This window comes from Phoenix dactylifera, unplaced genomic scaffold (genome assembly GCF_009389715.1).
Source record: "Phoenix dactylifera cultivar Barhee BC4 unplaced genomic scaffold, palm_55x_up_171113_PBpolish2nd_filt_p 001190F, whole genome shotgun sequence".
NCBI classification, from domain to species: domain Eukaryota; kingdom Viridiplantae; phylum Streptophyta; class Magnoliopsida; order Arecales; family Arecaceae; genus Phoenix; species Phoenix dactylifera.
In genome coordinates this window covers 69,586-81,723 of record NW_024068526.1, presented here as the reverse complement: position 1 = coordinate 81,723, position 12,138 = coordinate 69,586, and the positions used below count along the sequence as shown (strand labels likewise).

At 56.8% G+C, this 12,138-nt stretch overlaps 1 protein-coding gene across 1 annotated transcript in view; it reads right to left on the bottom strand.

Moving 5' to 3' along the window:
* LOC120108127 (protein ENHANCED DISEASE RESISTANCE 2-like) overlaps positions 1-11,534 on the bottom strand; it is a 48,367-nt gene extending 36,833 nt beyond the window's left edge. Inside the window, 2 exon segments of the mRNA XM_039121692.1 lie at positions 10,117-10,191; positions 10,430-11,534. Coding sequence (XP_038977620.1) covers positions 10,117-10,191; positions 10,430-10,567 — 213 coding nt within the window. The 5' untranslated portion in view covers positions 10,568-11,534.
* Between the last annotated feature and the right edge of the window lie 604 nt (positions 11,535-12,138).

Genomic DNA, 12,138 nt, shown 5'->3' with positions numbered 1-12,138 from the left:
AGGCAACTCAAACGGAACCCCGTTCACACCGCTGTGCCAATCGTTCTCGGTTTGGACCACCAGCAACAGTTGGCGCTAGAGGAAGGGCCGAATCTCAGAGCGATCGTAATGGCACGGCGAGGTGGTCGTGGAGCTTCCAATGCCTCCGGTCGCGGGGCCTCTCGCGCCTCCGGCCGGGAGGCCGCTGCGTCTCCAACACATTCTCAGCAACACTCCACCGCTCCACCTCCCATTCAGATGGTCGAAGCCGCTCAGTTCGACCAGTTAGCCCAGCAGGTTCGCACCCTCGCGGAGGCAGTGCAGAACCTGCAGGGTGTGATGTCTCGGGCGCCGCAGCGGGCCCAGGAGCCGCTGCTCCCTGAGCGCTCACCTGTCCTCCTCAACCCGCGCTCCTTCCTCTCCCATGGGGAGGAGCGCCGGCGCGAGGAAGATTCTCGAGCACGGTCCATTCTGCCGGGACCTTCCCATCGGAGCTGCGCGGGGTACGAAAGGCGGGCCCGAGCGCGTTCCCAGACCCCCCAGTCCTCAAGAAACCCGCGCTCCAGTCGGTCCCCCTCTCGGTGCTCCTTGTCTCCCACCCATCGGTCGCGCTCCCTGGACCGGCGGGTGGACGATCTCCACCAACAACTCCAGGTCCTGAAGGGCCACTCCAAAGATCCCTTCGCCGACTTGGAGATCTCCTCCCAGCCGGCGCTTGCCTCGAGGATCCTGCGGACCCCGAATCCGCCGGGGTTTAAAATGCCGGCGATCGAGCCCTATGACGGGGCGGCGGACCCGCGGGATCACGTCGAGAGTTTCAGGACCCTTATGCTCCTCCACGGAGCATCAGATCCTCTCCTCTGCAAGGTCTTCCCGGCGACCCTCCGTGGCCCGGCAAGGGCGTGGTTCGCCGGCTTGGAGGCTAACTCAATCCAGTCCTTCGACCAGTTTACTCGCCTCTTCATCACCCATTTCGCCGTCAGTAGCCGGCGGCGACTGGTCTCCGACTCCCTCTTTGATGTCCGGCAAAACGAGGGAGAAAGCTTGCGGGATTATCTTACCCGCTTCAACAAGGCTACGCTGGAAGTCCGGAACCTGAGCCAGGAGGTGGCTCTTTCAGCCCTGAAGCGTGGCTTCCGAAAGGGCAGACTCACCTTCTCCCTGGACAAACGCCTGCCGCGGAGCTTCCCGGAGCTGTTGTCCCGGGCGAACCAGTATGCGGACGCCGAGGAGGCGGCCGCCCACCGGAGCAAGGAGGCCGCCGAGATCCCTCCAAAGCTCGGGAAGAAAAGGCGAAAAGAGGCACACCAGAGGAGGAGCCCGACGCCTCAACGTCGGCGCAGAAGCCTGTCGCCGGCGAGGAACCACGGCGCCCTACGCCCTCGTTCTCCGCCCCGACGTTTCAACCGGTACACTCCTCTCCTGACTCCCCGGGCCCAGATCCTCTTGAAAATCAAGGGGCGGGAGGACCTCCCGGTCCCGAGACAGATGAAGAAGATTCCTGGGAGGAGGCCCTCTCGGGCGTACTGTGAGTACCACCGGGACCACGGCCACGACACCGAAGACTGCTTCCAGCTTCGGGACGAGATCGAGGCTCTCATCCGCCGAGGGCGTCTCGGTCGATATGTGAACGACCGACGTCCCCCCGCAGACCCGCGTCCGGCCGACCCGGCCCCTCAGGAGCCTCGGGAGCAGAATCGACCCGTCGCGGGCGTGATCCACACTATCACTGGGGGCTGCCCCCGGCCCGAGAGGAACGCAGGGGGCTCGACTGAAGCGTCAGGGGCAGCCGTCGCAAAGAGGCAGAGGGTCGGTAATGTAATCACTTTTTGTGATGAAGATGTAAAGGGGGTTCAGACCCCCCACGATGACGCCATGGTGATCTCCCTCACTATGGCAAACTATGATGTAAGGCGTGTTCTTGTGGATAGTGGAAGCTCAGCTGATATTTTGTTTTACGAGGCCTTCCAAAAGATGAGCTTGTCCAGACAATTGTTGCACAAAACATCCACCCCCCTCATAGGATTCACTGGTGACGCTATCTCGGCCGAAGGTGTCGTTGAGCTGCCTGTGACTGCGGGCGTTGCACCCGCAGAAGCCACGGTGCGGCTCGGGTTCTTGGTCGTCCGTGTTCCCTCGGCCTACAACGCTATCCTCGGACGACCCGGACTGAACGCCCTTCGCGCGGTGGTCTCTACGTACCACTTGCTCATGCGGTTCCCCACGGCGGCCGGGATTGGAGAGGTCCGAGGTGACCAACCGACCGCAAGGCAATGTTTCCTAGCAATTCTCAAAGGGAAGAAGCCCGTAGAAGCCTTAAGCGTCGAGTCCCTCGACGCCAGAGACGAGGTGGCCTTGCGGCACGGGGAGCCGGCCGAGGGTGTGATCGAAGTTCCCCTCGAGGAAGGTCGCCCGGACAGGACGATCCGGGTCGGCGCCAATCTCGACCTGGGAGCTCGGGCCCGGTTGGTGGAATTCCTCCGAGCCAATGTCGATGTGTTTGCCTGGTCGGCGGCCGATGTACCTGGGATCGACCCGGAGGTCATTTCTCACGCCCTCAACGTCGACCCGACCCACCGACCGGTAAAACAGAAGAGACACTGTGCCCCGGATCGGATCCGAGTGGTCGACCAGGAGGTAGACAAGCTCTTGGAGGCAGGATTCATAAGGGAGGTCAGCTACCCCGAATGGCTGGCGAATGTCGTACTTGTCCGGAAGGCGAGTGGAAAGTGGAGGATGTGCGTCGACTACACCGACCTGAACAAGGCATGCCCCAAGGATAGCTTTCCGCTTCCGCGGATAGACCAACTGGTCGACGCGACTTCCGGATATCAGCTGCTGTCTTTCATGGACGCCTTCTCCGGCTACAACCAGATAATGATGGCTCCACAGGACGAGGAGAAAACTGCCTTTATAACAGACCGGGGGCTGTACTGTTACAAGGTAATACCCTTCGGTCTGAAGAATGCTGGCGCCACTTACCAGCACCTCGTCAACAAAATCTTCAAAGAGCAAATCGGCCGGAACATGGAGGTGTACGTGGACGATATGCTGGTGAAGAGCCGCCATGCAGACCAGCACATCGCGGATCTGGAGGAGACTTTCGCCACCTTGCGGAAGTTTCGCATGAAGCTGAACCCAGCGAAGTGCGCCTTTGGCGCTTCGGCCGGGAGGTTCCTCGGTTTCATTGTCAACCAGCGGGGGATCGAAGCCAACCCGGACAAAATCAAGGCCATCCAAGATATGTCCCCTCCGACCAAAGTGAAGGAGGTTCAGGAGCTCGCTGGGAGGGTCGCCGCGCTCGGACGATTTGTGGCAAAATCGGCCGAACGCTGCCAACCTTTCTTCAAGGTGTTGAAACGCCCGAAAGACTTCCTCTGGACGGCCGAATGTCAAGCAGCATTCGACCAGCTCAAGGAATACTTGGCGTCTCCTCCCCTGCTGTCCAAGCCGCAAGAAGGGGAGATGCTCTACCTCTATCTGGCGGTCTCCCCAACCGCAGTCAGTGCGGTACTGGTTCGGAAAGAGGCAAAGCTCCAGAAGCCTGTGTACTACATCAGCCGGGTCCTACGGGATGCCGAGACGCGGTATACGAAGGCTGAAAAGATCGCCTTCGCGCTGCTGACCGCGACCAGGAGGCTTCGCCCCTATTTCCAGGCCCATTCTGTCACCCTCTTGACCGATCAACCGCTGCGGCAGATCCTCAGCAATCCTGAGAATGCGGGACGGCTGGTGAAGTGGGCAGTAGAACTTGGTGAGTTCGACATCCGCTACCAGCCCCGACCCGCCATCAAGGCCCAGGCGCTCGCGGATTTCCTCGCTGAGTGCACGGTGCAGGAGGCGGAACCTAGGTCGCCGGAAACACCCAGCCTCGACCTCCCGATTTGGACGCTTCACATCGATGGGTCGTCGAACCCCGAAGGTGGAGGGGCCGGGCTGGTCCTTACCAGTCCAGATGGAGTGATAGCCGAGTATGCCTTGAGGTTCGGATTTCCAGTGACCAACAACGAGGCTGAGTACGAGGCCCTAGTCACGGGACTCAAACTCACCAAGGAGCTCGGCATCCGACGCCTGAAGGTCTTCACCGACTCCCAGCTGGTGGTCGGGCAGGTCCGTGGGGAGTTCGAGGCCCGGAACCCGATCATGCAGAATTACGTCCGGAAAGTGCAAGCACTCATTCCCGACCTCGGCAGTGTCGACATCCAGCAGGTCCCAAGAAGTGAAAATGCCAGGGCCGACAGGTTGTCCCGCTTAGTGGGCGCAGACGCGCACAACTTGTCGAGGGCGATCTACTTGGAGACCCTGGATGCCCCGAGCATCGGCGAGGCTGGAGCGGTGATGGCGATTGATCCGGAGCCGTCTTGGATGGACCCGCTTGTCGCCTACCTCGCCGAAGGGATCCTCCCTGAAGACGAAGATCAAGTTCGGCGACTTGTTATGAAGTCCGCCCACTACGTACTCTATGAAGGGAGGCTGTATCGGACCTCGTTCACCGCCCCCCTCTTAAAGTGCCTCCGCCCCTCGGAAGCGGCCTACGTCCTCGGCGAAGTCCACGAAGGCGTTTGCGGATCACACTTGGGGGCTAGGTCCTTGGCGCACAAGATCATGAGGCAAGGCTATTGTTGGCCTACCTTGTTGGAGGACTCAAAGGATCATGTACGGAAATGCGACGCCTGCCAGCGCCACGCCAACGTCCAGAGAGTCCCTTCTGTCCCCTTGGCACCAATCACTGCACCCTGGCCCTTCGCCCAGTGGGGAATGGATATCCTCGGACCATTCCCCGTCGCTTCAGCTCAGCGGAAATTTTTGATTGTTGCAATCGACTACTTCACCAAGTGGGTGGAGGCAGAGCCGCTGGCCACTATCACGGAGGCGCAAGTCCGGAAGTTCGTGAAGAAGAACATCATTGTCCGATTTGGGGTACCTCTGGTCCTCATCTCGGATAATGGTCGACAGTTCGACAACAAGCATTTCCGTGACTTCTGCGAGGAGTTCGGGATCGAGCATCGGTTCACATCTGTGTCGCATCCCCAAACCAACGGCGAGGCCGAGGTCACAAATCGGACAATCCTCCAAGGAATCAAAGCGCGAATCGGTCGGACGGGGCAAGCTTGGGTCGAAGAACTCGAGAATGTCCTTTGGGCGTATCGGACCACGCATCGGACCCCTACCGGGGAGACGCCTTTCAGCCTAACCTATGGCACGGAAGCCGTTGTCCCCGTGGAGCTCGGACTCCCCTCACCTCGGGTGGCCGCGCACCGACCCGAGGCCAATTCGGAGCAACTCCGAGGGAACCTGGATCTCTCGGAAGAAGCGAGGAAAATGGCGCAGGTTCGGATGGCGATGTATCAGCGGAGGGTGGCCCGATATTACAACTCCAAGGTCCGACCGAAGCTTTTCAGAATCGGAGATCTGGTGCTAAGGCGAGCTAAAGCATCTCAACCTGCGGAAGGTGGGAAGCTAGCGCCAAATTGGGAAGGCCCGTATAGGGTTCGCTGGGTAAACCGACCTGGCTCCTACCAGTTGGAGGCCCTAGATGGTCGAGAAATTCCAAGGAGCTGGAATTCCGCTAACCTGCGGATGTATTACCAGTAGAACGACAATGCCAGAAAGACAGTTCAAAAATGTATAACACTTTTCATTTCAATAATTTCTGGTTACAATGGCGTGCTCGTGTGATTACAAGGAATTCCCAGAGGGGAATTAGGGTGTAAAGAAAGTAAAGAAGAGGTGGAGACTCCGAGGAGCTGAAAATCTGGGATCCCGAAACCTCCATCCGAAGCGGCTGCAATCCCACCGGAAGTGGGTGCTTCCAACCGGAGGCGCCATCGACGTCTCACGAAAAAGACGAAGAGCCGGCGCGGATGAAGAAGAAGTGGACGAAGGAGAAGTCCACACTGCTCCTACCCAGAGGCGCCATCCACGCCTCACGAAAAAGACGAGGAGCCGCCGCAGAAAAAGCTCCCGCTGCCTCCAGGGGAACGCCACCTCCAAGGGATATTCCGGTCCTCCCCAGTGTTAGGGGAGAGAAGGAATACAAGGGAGAAGAGCATATGGAGGCGCGGTCCCGGATCAAGCGTCTGGTGCGGAGCTCAATCGGGAGGCTGAACTTCAAGGAGGGAAGACGTGATCCCGGATGAAACGCCTAGAGCGGAGTTCCGCCGGGGAGAACCTCCTTGTTGATCCCAGATGAAACGGCTAGTTGGCGGAAGTCGCGAAGGGCGCGCCTCCCGTTCCTTCGGTAGGGGTCTCTCAACCATGCGCCGGAGAGGAGGCCCACGATCCATGGCAACCTGAACAGCTCCGGCTTGGCAGGCTCCATCGCACCTGCACCTATATTTATAGCCAAACTGCGGCCCCCCGGTCGTTCCGATGCGGGTGGCTCCAATAAATGCGGGCGCATTGAATCCGGAGCCGATCCGGCTCTCGAGGCGTATCTTCCCGCGATTTCCTAAGCGTTATTCTCCTTAATCGCATTCTTTGTGCAGGACACTCCGGGTGGCCTGTACCCCTAGGTCCACATATCTCCGCTCGCGCCCAGGCCGCATCCGCCTCGAAGAACGCGCGTATCGCGGCCGCTTAACTGACACTCCTCGCAAGCAGCAACTGGCGATCCGATTTCCCAGGTAACCCCTCAATTAGCATTTAATGCCCATCTGGTGTTCCCCAGGCGACGCTTGGAGAGGAGGAGAAACACGATCGCAGCTGGCCACGGAGAAATTCCGTCGGGCGGCAAGCGACAGGCGCACGACCAGCGAGCGGAATTTTCCGAGGCTCGGCCCTCGGATGCCAGGCTAACCCGATGATCATCCCGGGAGCAGACTAGCCTGAAGCCCCGACCGGTCGCCTCGGCTTGCGCCAGCCTTGGCCGACCAACGAGCGGAATTTTCCGAGGCTCGGCCCTCGGATGCCAGGCTAACCCGATGATCATCCCGGGAGCAGACTAGCCTGAAGCCCCGACCGGTCGCCTCGGCTTGCGCCAGCCTTGGCCAACCAACGAGCGGAATTTCCCGAGGCTCGGCCCTCGGATGCCAGGCTAACCCGATGATCATCCCGGGAGCAGACTAGCCTGAAGCCCCGACCGGTCGCCTCGGCTTGCGCCAGCCTTGGCCGACCAACGAGCGGAATCTCCCGAGGCTCGGCCCTCGGATGCCAGGCTAACCCGATGATCATCCCGGGAGCAGACTAGCCTGAAGCCCCGACCGGTCGCCTCGGCTTGCGCCAGCCTTGGCCGACCAACGAGCGGAATTTTCCGAGGCTCGGCCCTCGGATGCCAGGCTAACCCGATGATCATCCCGGGAGCAGACTAGCCTGAAGCCCCGACCGGTCGCCTCGGCTTGCGCCAGCCTTGGCCGACCAACGAGCGGAATTTCCTGAGGCCTGACAACCCTCAGATGCCAGGCTAACCCGATGATCATCCCGGGAGCAGACTAGCCTGAAGCCCCGACCGGTCGCCTCGGCTTGCGCCAGCCTTGGCCGACCAACGAGCGGAATCTCCCGAGGCTTGGCCCTCGGATGCCAGGCTAACCCGATGATCATCCCGGGAGCAAACTAGCCTGAAGCCCCGACCGGTCGCCTCGGCTTGCGCCAGCCTTGGCCGACCAACGAGCGGAATTTCCTGAGGCCTAGCCCTCGGATGCCTGGCTTAGCGCCGGAAGAAGTTCCTGAGGCCTAACCCTCGGATGCCTGGCCTAGCGCCGGAAGAAGTTCCTGAGGCCTAACCCTCGGATGCCTGGCCTAGCGCCGGAAGAAGTTCCTGAGGCCTAACCCTCGGATGCCTGGCCTAGCGCCGGAAGAATTTCCTGAGGCCTAACCCTCGGATGCCTGGCCTAGTGCCGGAAGAATTTCCTGAGGCCTAACCCTCGGATGCCTGGCTTAGTGCCGGAAGAATTTTCTGAGGCCTAACCCTCGGATGCCCGGCTTAGCGCCGGAAGAAGTTCCTGAGGCCTAACCCTCGGATGCCTGGCTTAGCGCCGGAAGAATTCCCTGAGGCCTAACCCTCAGATACCTGGCCTAGCGCCAGAAGAATTTCAAGAGTCGGGAGTCAGCGAGACGCTACCAAGAGTTAAAAAGAAGAAGGACGAAAGTGAAATGAAGAAACTCTATTTGCATTAACTTTCATTGTTTCAGGGCCGAGACCTATACAACTTGGTTAAATAGGCGGAAAGGTGGGTGACGCCTCGGTGACGCCAGAGGACGCCTGGCTGCCGAAGGGTCGCTCGCGCCCCAAAGGCGAATCGACGCCATTAAGGAAGGATGTCCGCCGAAATCCTCAGACTGCCAGGTCAGCAACAACCGCCATACGCCATAAAGAAGGCGGGGAGCTCGAAGCGCGCGCGCCTCTCCGAGGGATGGCGGCAATCTCGAAGCATCACTCCCTTCACCCGTTCCCCTTCTGGTTCCAGGCTCGGAAGTGGGGGGCTACTGTTACGGGGGAACTTAGCCACCATGCCCCACGTGACCGGCACGCGCGCCCAGGAAGACTACGGCAGCCCCTTGATCCAGCAATCCGACCCCGAGTCGGACATCTTCGGCTCCGCAGCCCGACCCCGAGTCGGCTGCCCCTTGATCCAGCAATCCGACCCCGAGTCGGACATCTTCGGCTCCGCAGCCCGACCCCGAGTCGGCTGCCCCTTGATCCAGCAATCCGACCCCGAGTCGGACATCTTCGGCTCCGCAGCCCGACCCCGAGTCGGCAGCCCCTTGATCCAGCAATCCGACCCCGAGTCGGACATCTTCGTCTCCGCAGCCCGACCCCGAGTCGGACATCTCTCGACAACGACAGGCTATTCCCCAGAGGCACGCCGCAGCCTCCTGCTCCACTACTCCCTGCAACGGTTGTATCTGGCGCTGCTCCACGATCCCCTGTAACGGCCGTACAAGGCGGAGCTCCACTACGCCCTGTCATGTCCGTACCCAGCGCTGCCCCACGACGCCCTGTAACGGCCGTGTCAGTGGCAGCTCCATCGTGCCCCACGATGACGAACCCCCCTGAAAGACCCCCCAGCCTGGTATATATGCGGCTGGGGGGAGAAGGGGGGGTAAGCAAGAACTTCCAGTGCATTCTCTTACTTGCTACTATTATCTCTCCTTCTCCTCCAATCTCCTCTGACTTGATCGTCGGAGGGCCCCCACTACCCCAGTGGTGGTGCGAGGCTTGCTTGCAGGTTTTCCGGTGGAAGGTGGAGCGCAATCAACACCAACCAAGGCAACTCAATCGGAACCCCGTTCATGCAACTCCATCATGTATATAGAATATTGATGATTCTCCATGAAATCCTCCTAACATGTTGCTATATAAAGATTTAAGCAATTGTCAAACATCACTTGGTTTTTTCATTCCTAGAATCCAACTTTTTGATCGACTAGTTTGGACTAGTAGAACATTATTCATGGATAATATGCAATTTAGATGCTTGCAGTCAACAATTTATGCTTCCCTAAAAGAAAAAAAGAGATGAAAAATGACCAATACCTCCACCATGACTTCACCATGGAAATTGCATTACCGTTTGAAGAAGGTAGCTATAGATGGTTATTGCTTAAAAGAATTAAGCTTTTGAATCTGCTTTTAATGAGGTATTTTAGGATTTTTTATGTTTTTATGTTTTAAAGTAGATGTTTTTGAAAGGATCAAGGTGGACAATAATCTTATATGAAGACCAAAATTCACCTCATAGTGGTGGCATGGATGCAAGAGTGCAAGTTTTTCAAATATGGCTCTTCTGATAAGTAATGACCTCCTTTGCTATCAATGTAAAAACTACATAAATCCAAATCAGCGACCTTTATCCTAGATATTTGCGTTGGGAGACATGTTTTTGAAATCTAAGCACAGCAGTATCAGGCAGATTTAAGTGACAACTGAAAACTTTTCGTTATCTCACTTGTGGAAGGAGAAATTATGATTCCTGCACCCCACAAGATGACACTGGTAGCACTATTATAGAATTATTTGATTAAAAAATGATAAAAAAGGAGAAAGGGGCTCGCCAGGAGAAGTCATTAGATTAGATGATTTTAGGTCTGGCAGGAAGGAAACTCCCAATCGCTGGGATGCATGGTTGATCGAACAAATGAACTTAATATTAAGTACAAGATTCTATGTTAAATCTCGGATCAAGATGAAAGACTTACATGTCCATGATGCATTTTGAGCCCCCTATCCTCCACTCTGCAATTTCCATCTATAAGAAGAGTCTTGATCGGAACCTAAATATTCCCAAAGAGTGAGTCAAGACACTGAAACGTTTCATATGTAAAAAAAATAAGATGATAAAATTGAAAAATCAAATTTAAAGTAGAATTAGACGTTCAATAGCTCTCAATAGTAGGAGGTATAAACTCCAACTTAATCACTTCATATTTCTAGCACAACAAAAATCAAATGAAAAATTAGGAAGAAACAGAGAAAAATTTGAGAGATAAGCCAGTGGAGGTCTCGACGTACCATATTGTCCTGAGGTTTCCTCTTGTAGTAGGCGAGAACTCTGGTCTCGAGGACAAAGTAGCGCATGTGGATGAACGAGCGGCCGATCTTCCTCCGCCCATGCCGGACCATCCATCCCTCATAGACCACCTTTGACATTGTTCCTCTCTCCAGCCCTCTACCCCCGGAAACCTGCAACAGATTTCTACCTCATAATCCCAAACACCACACAAGCAGAGATAGAGATCGGGCCACCCCAACCCGAGCCAACCACCAAAGTTTAATTCGATCCCTCGATCAACGCAATTCCAACCGTTCTTGGACTGGACGCAGACGAAACAAAAAGAAGGCGGAGAATTCAAAGAACCTTTAAATTCTAATCTTCGGATAAACCCATATTCACACGGACGGCTCCAGAACGAACAAGTCCTCCCGCAATCCGGCGACCACTCCAGAGTCCCGATCGGCCGCAGGCAAACCTCCAGCGAGGACTCGATCGGTTCCGGCCGATCCGCCGGCCAAAGAAAAACTCAGTCTCAGCTATCCACACAAACAAAATGCCCAAATATCCGCGAAAAAAGCAGCAGAACCCTCGATCAAGACAAACCAAACATTTCTTGGTCTCGATCCAAAGAAGAGAAAACGCGGAGAATTCAAAAACCTAGGGGCCCAGATTCGGAGAACACCAGACCGACCGAACACCGGAGAGGGAATCGATCAGCTCCGGCGGCGATCCGCCGGGCGGAGGAGAGCAACCTTCGGAAGGATCGCCGATCAAGAAAAGGGGGGAAGAGTTCGGAACTGACCAAGAAAAGAGAGGGACGGTGCGACTGGGGGAGGGGGGGATTTAATTTTAAAAGAAAGAAGGAAAGAAACGCTGTTTCGGTACTCGGGTTTTTTTTTTTTTTTTTTTGCCGTTCCTTTCTTCCGTGTGGAAATAGGATTAGGGAATTATTATTGTCGCAAATAGACGGGTAGGGCCATGGGATGGGGTTTATAGCGGCGGATGTGGGAAGAAGGGGAACGGCGGCGGTGGAGCGGGGAGGAGAGAGGGCATCAATCGCCAGCTAAGCCGTTTGAAAGCGGCGACGCAAGACGAGCTGTAGCCGGACGCTGGAGGGAGGGGACGACGACGGGTGGTTCTATATACACCCCCCCTATTGCTCAGGACACCCCCCAAAAATTAAAAAAAAATTAAATACTCTCTACACCCCCCATTTGCTAAGGACACCCCTAAAATTAAAAATTCCTAAATTACCCCTCACCCTCCCCACCCCCTCACCTAAATTGCTCTCTACACCCCCCAAACCCCCCCACCCCGCTCTTCCCCTCCAAAACACCCGCCGGCTTCTCCCTTCCGCCCAAAAAACCTCGCCTCAAGCACCTCGCCGGCGGCCAAACCCCCTCCGTCTCCCTTTGAACTGTTCCGCCCAAAGCACCTCGCCAACGCCCAAAACCTCCCCGTTCCTCCTTCTCCCTCTCGTCGCCGGCATTCTGTTCGGCTGCACAGAGCCGGACAGAACCCTTCTGTTCGGCTGCACAGTGCCGGACAGAAGCCTTCTGTTCGGCACTGTGCAGCCGAACAGAAGAATTCGGTTGAGGGTTGCCGAACAGAAGGCTTCTGTTCGGCACTGTTCAGCCGAACAGAAGCCTTTTGTTCGGCGATCCAGTGCCGAACGGAGCACGAATCGTGAAAAAAAAAAATTTCGAAACAAGGTGGAACACGTACC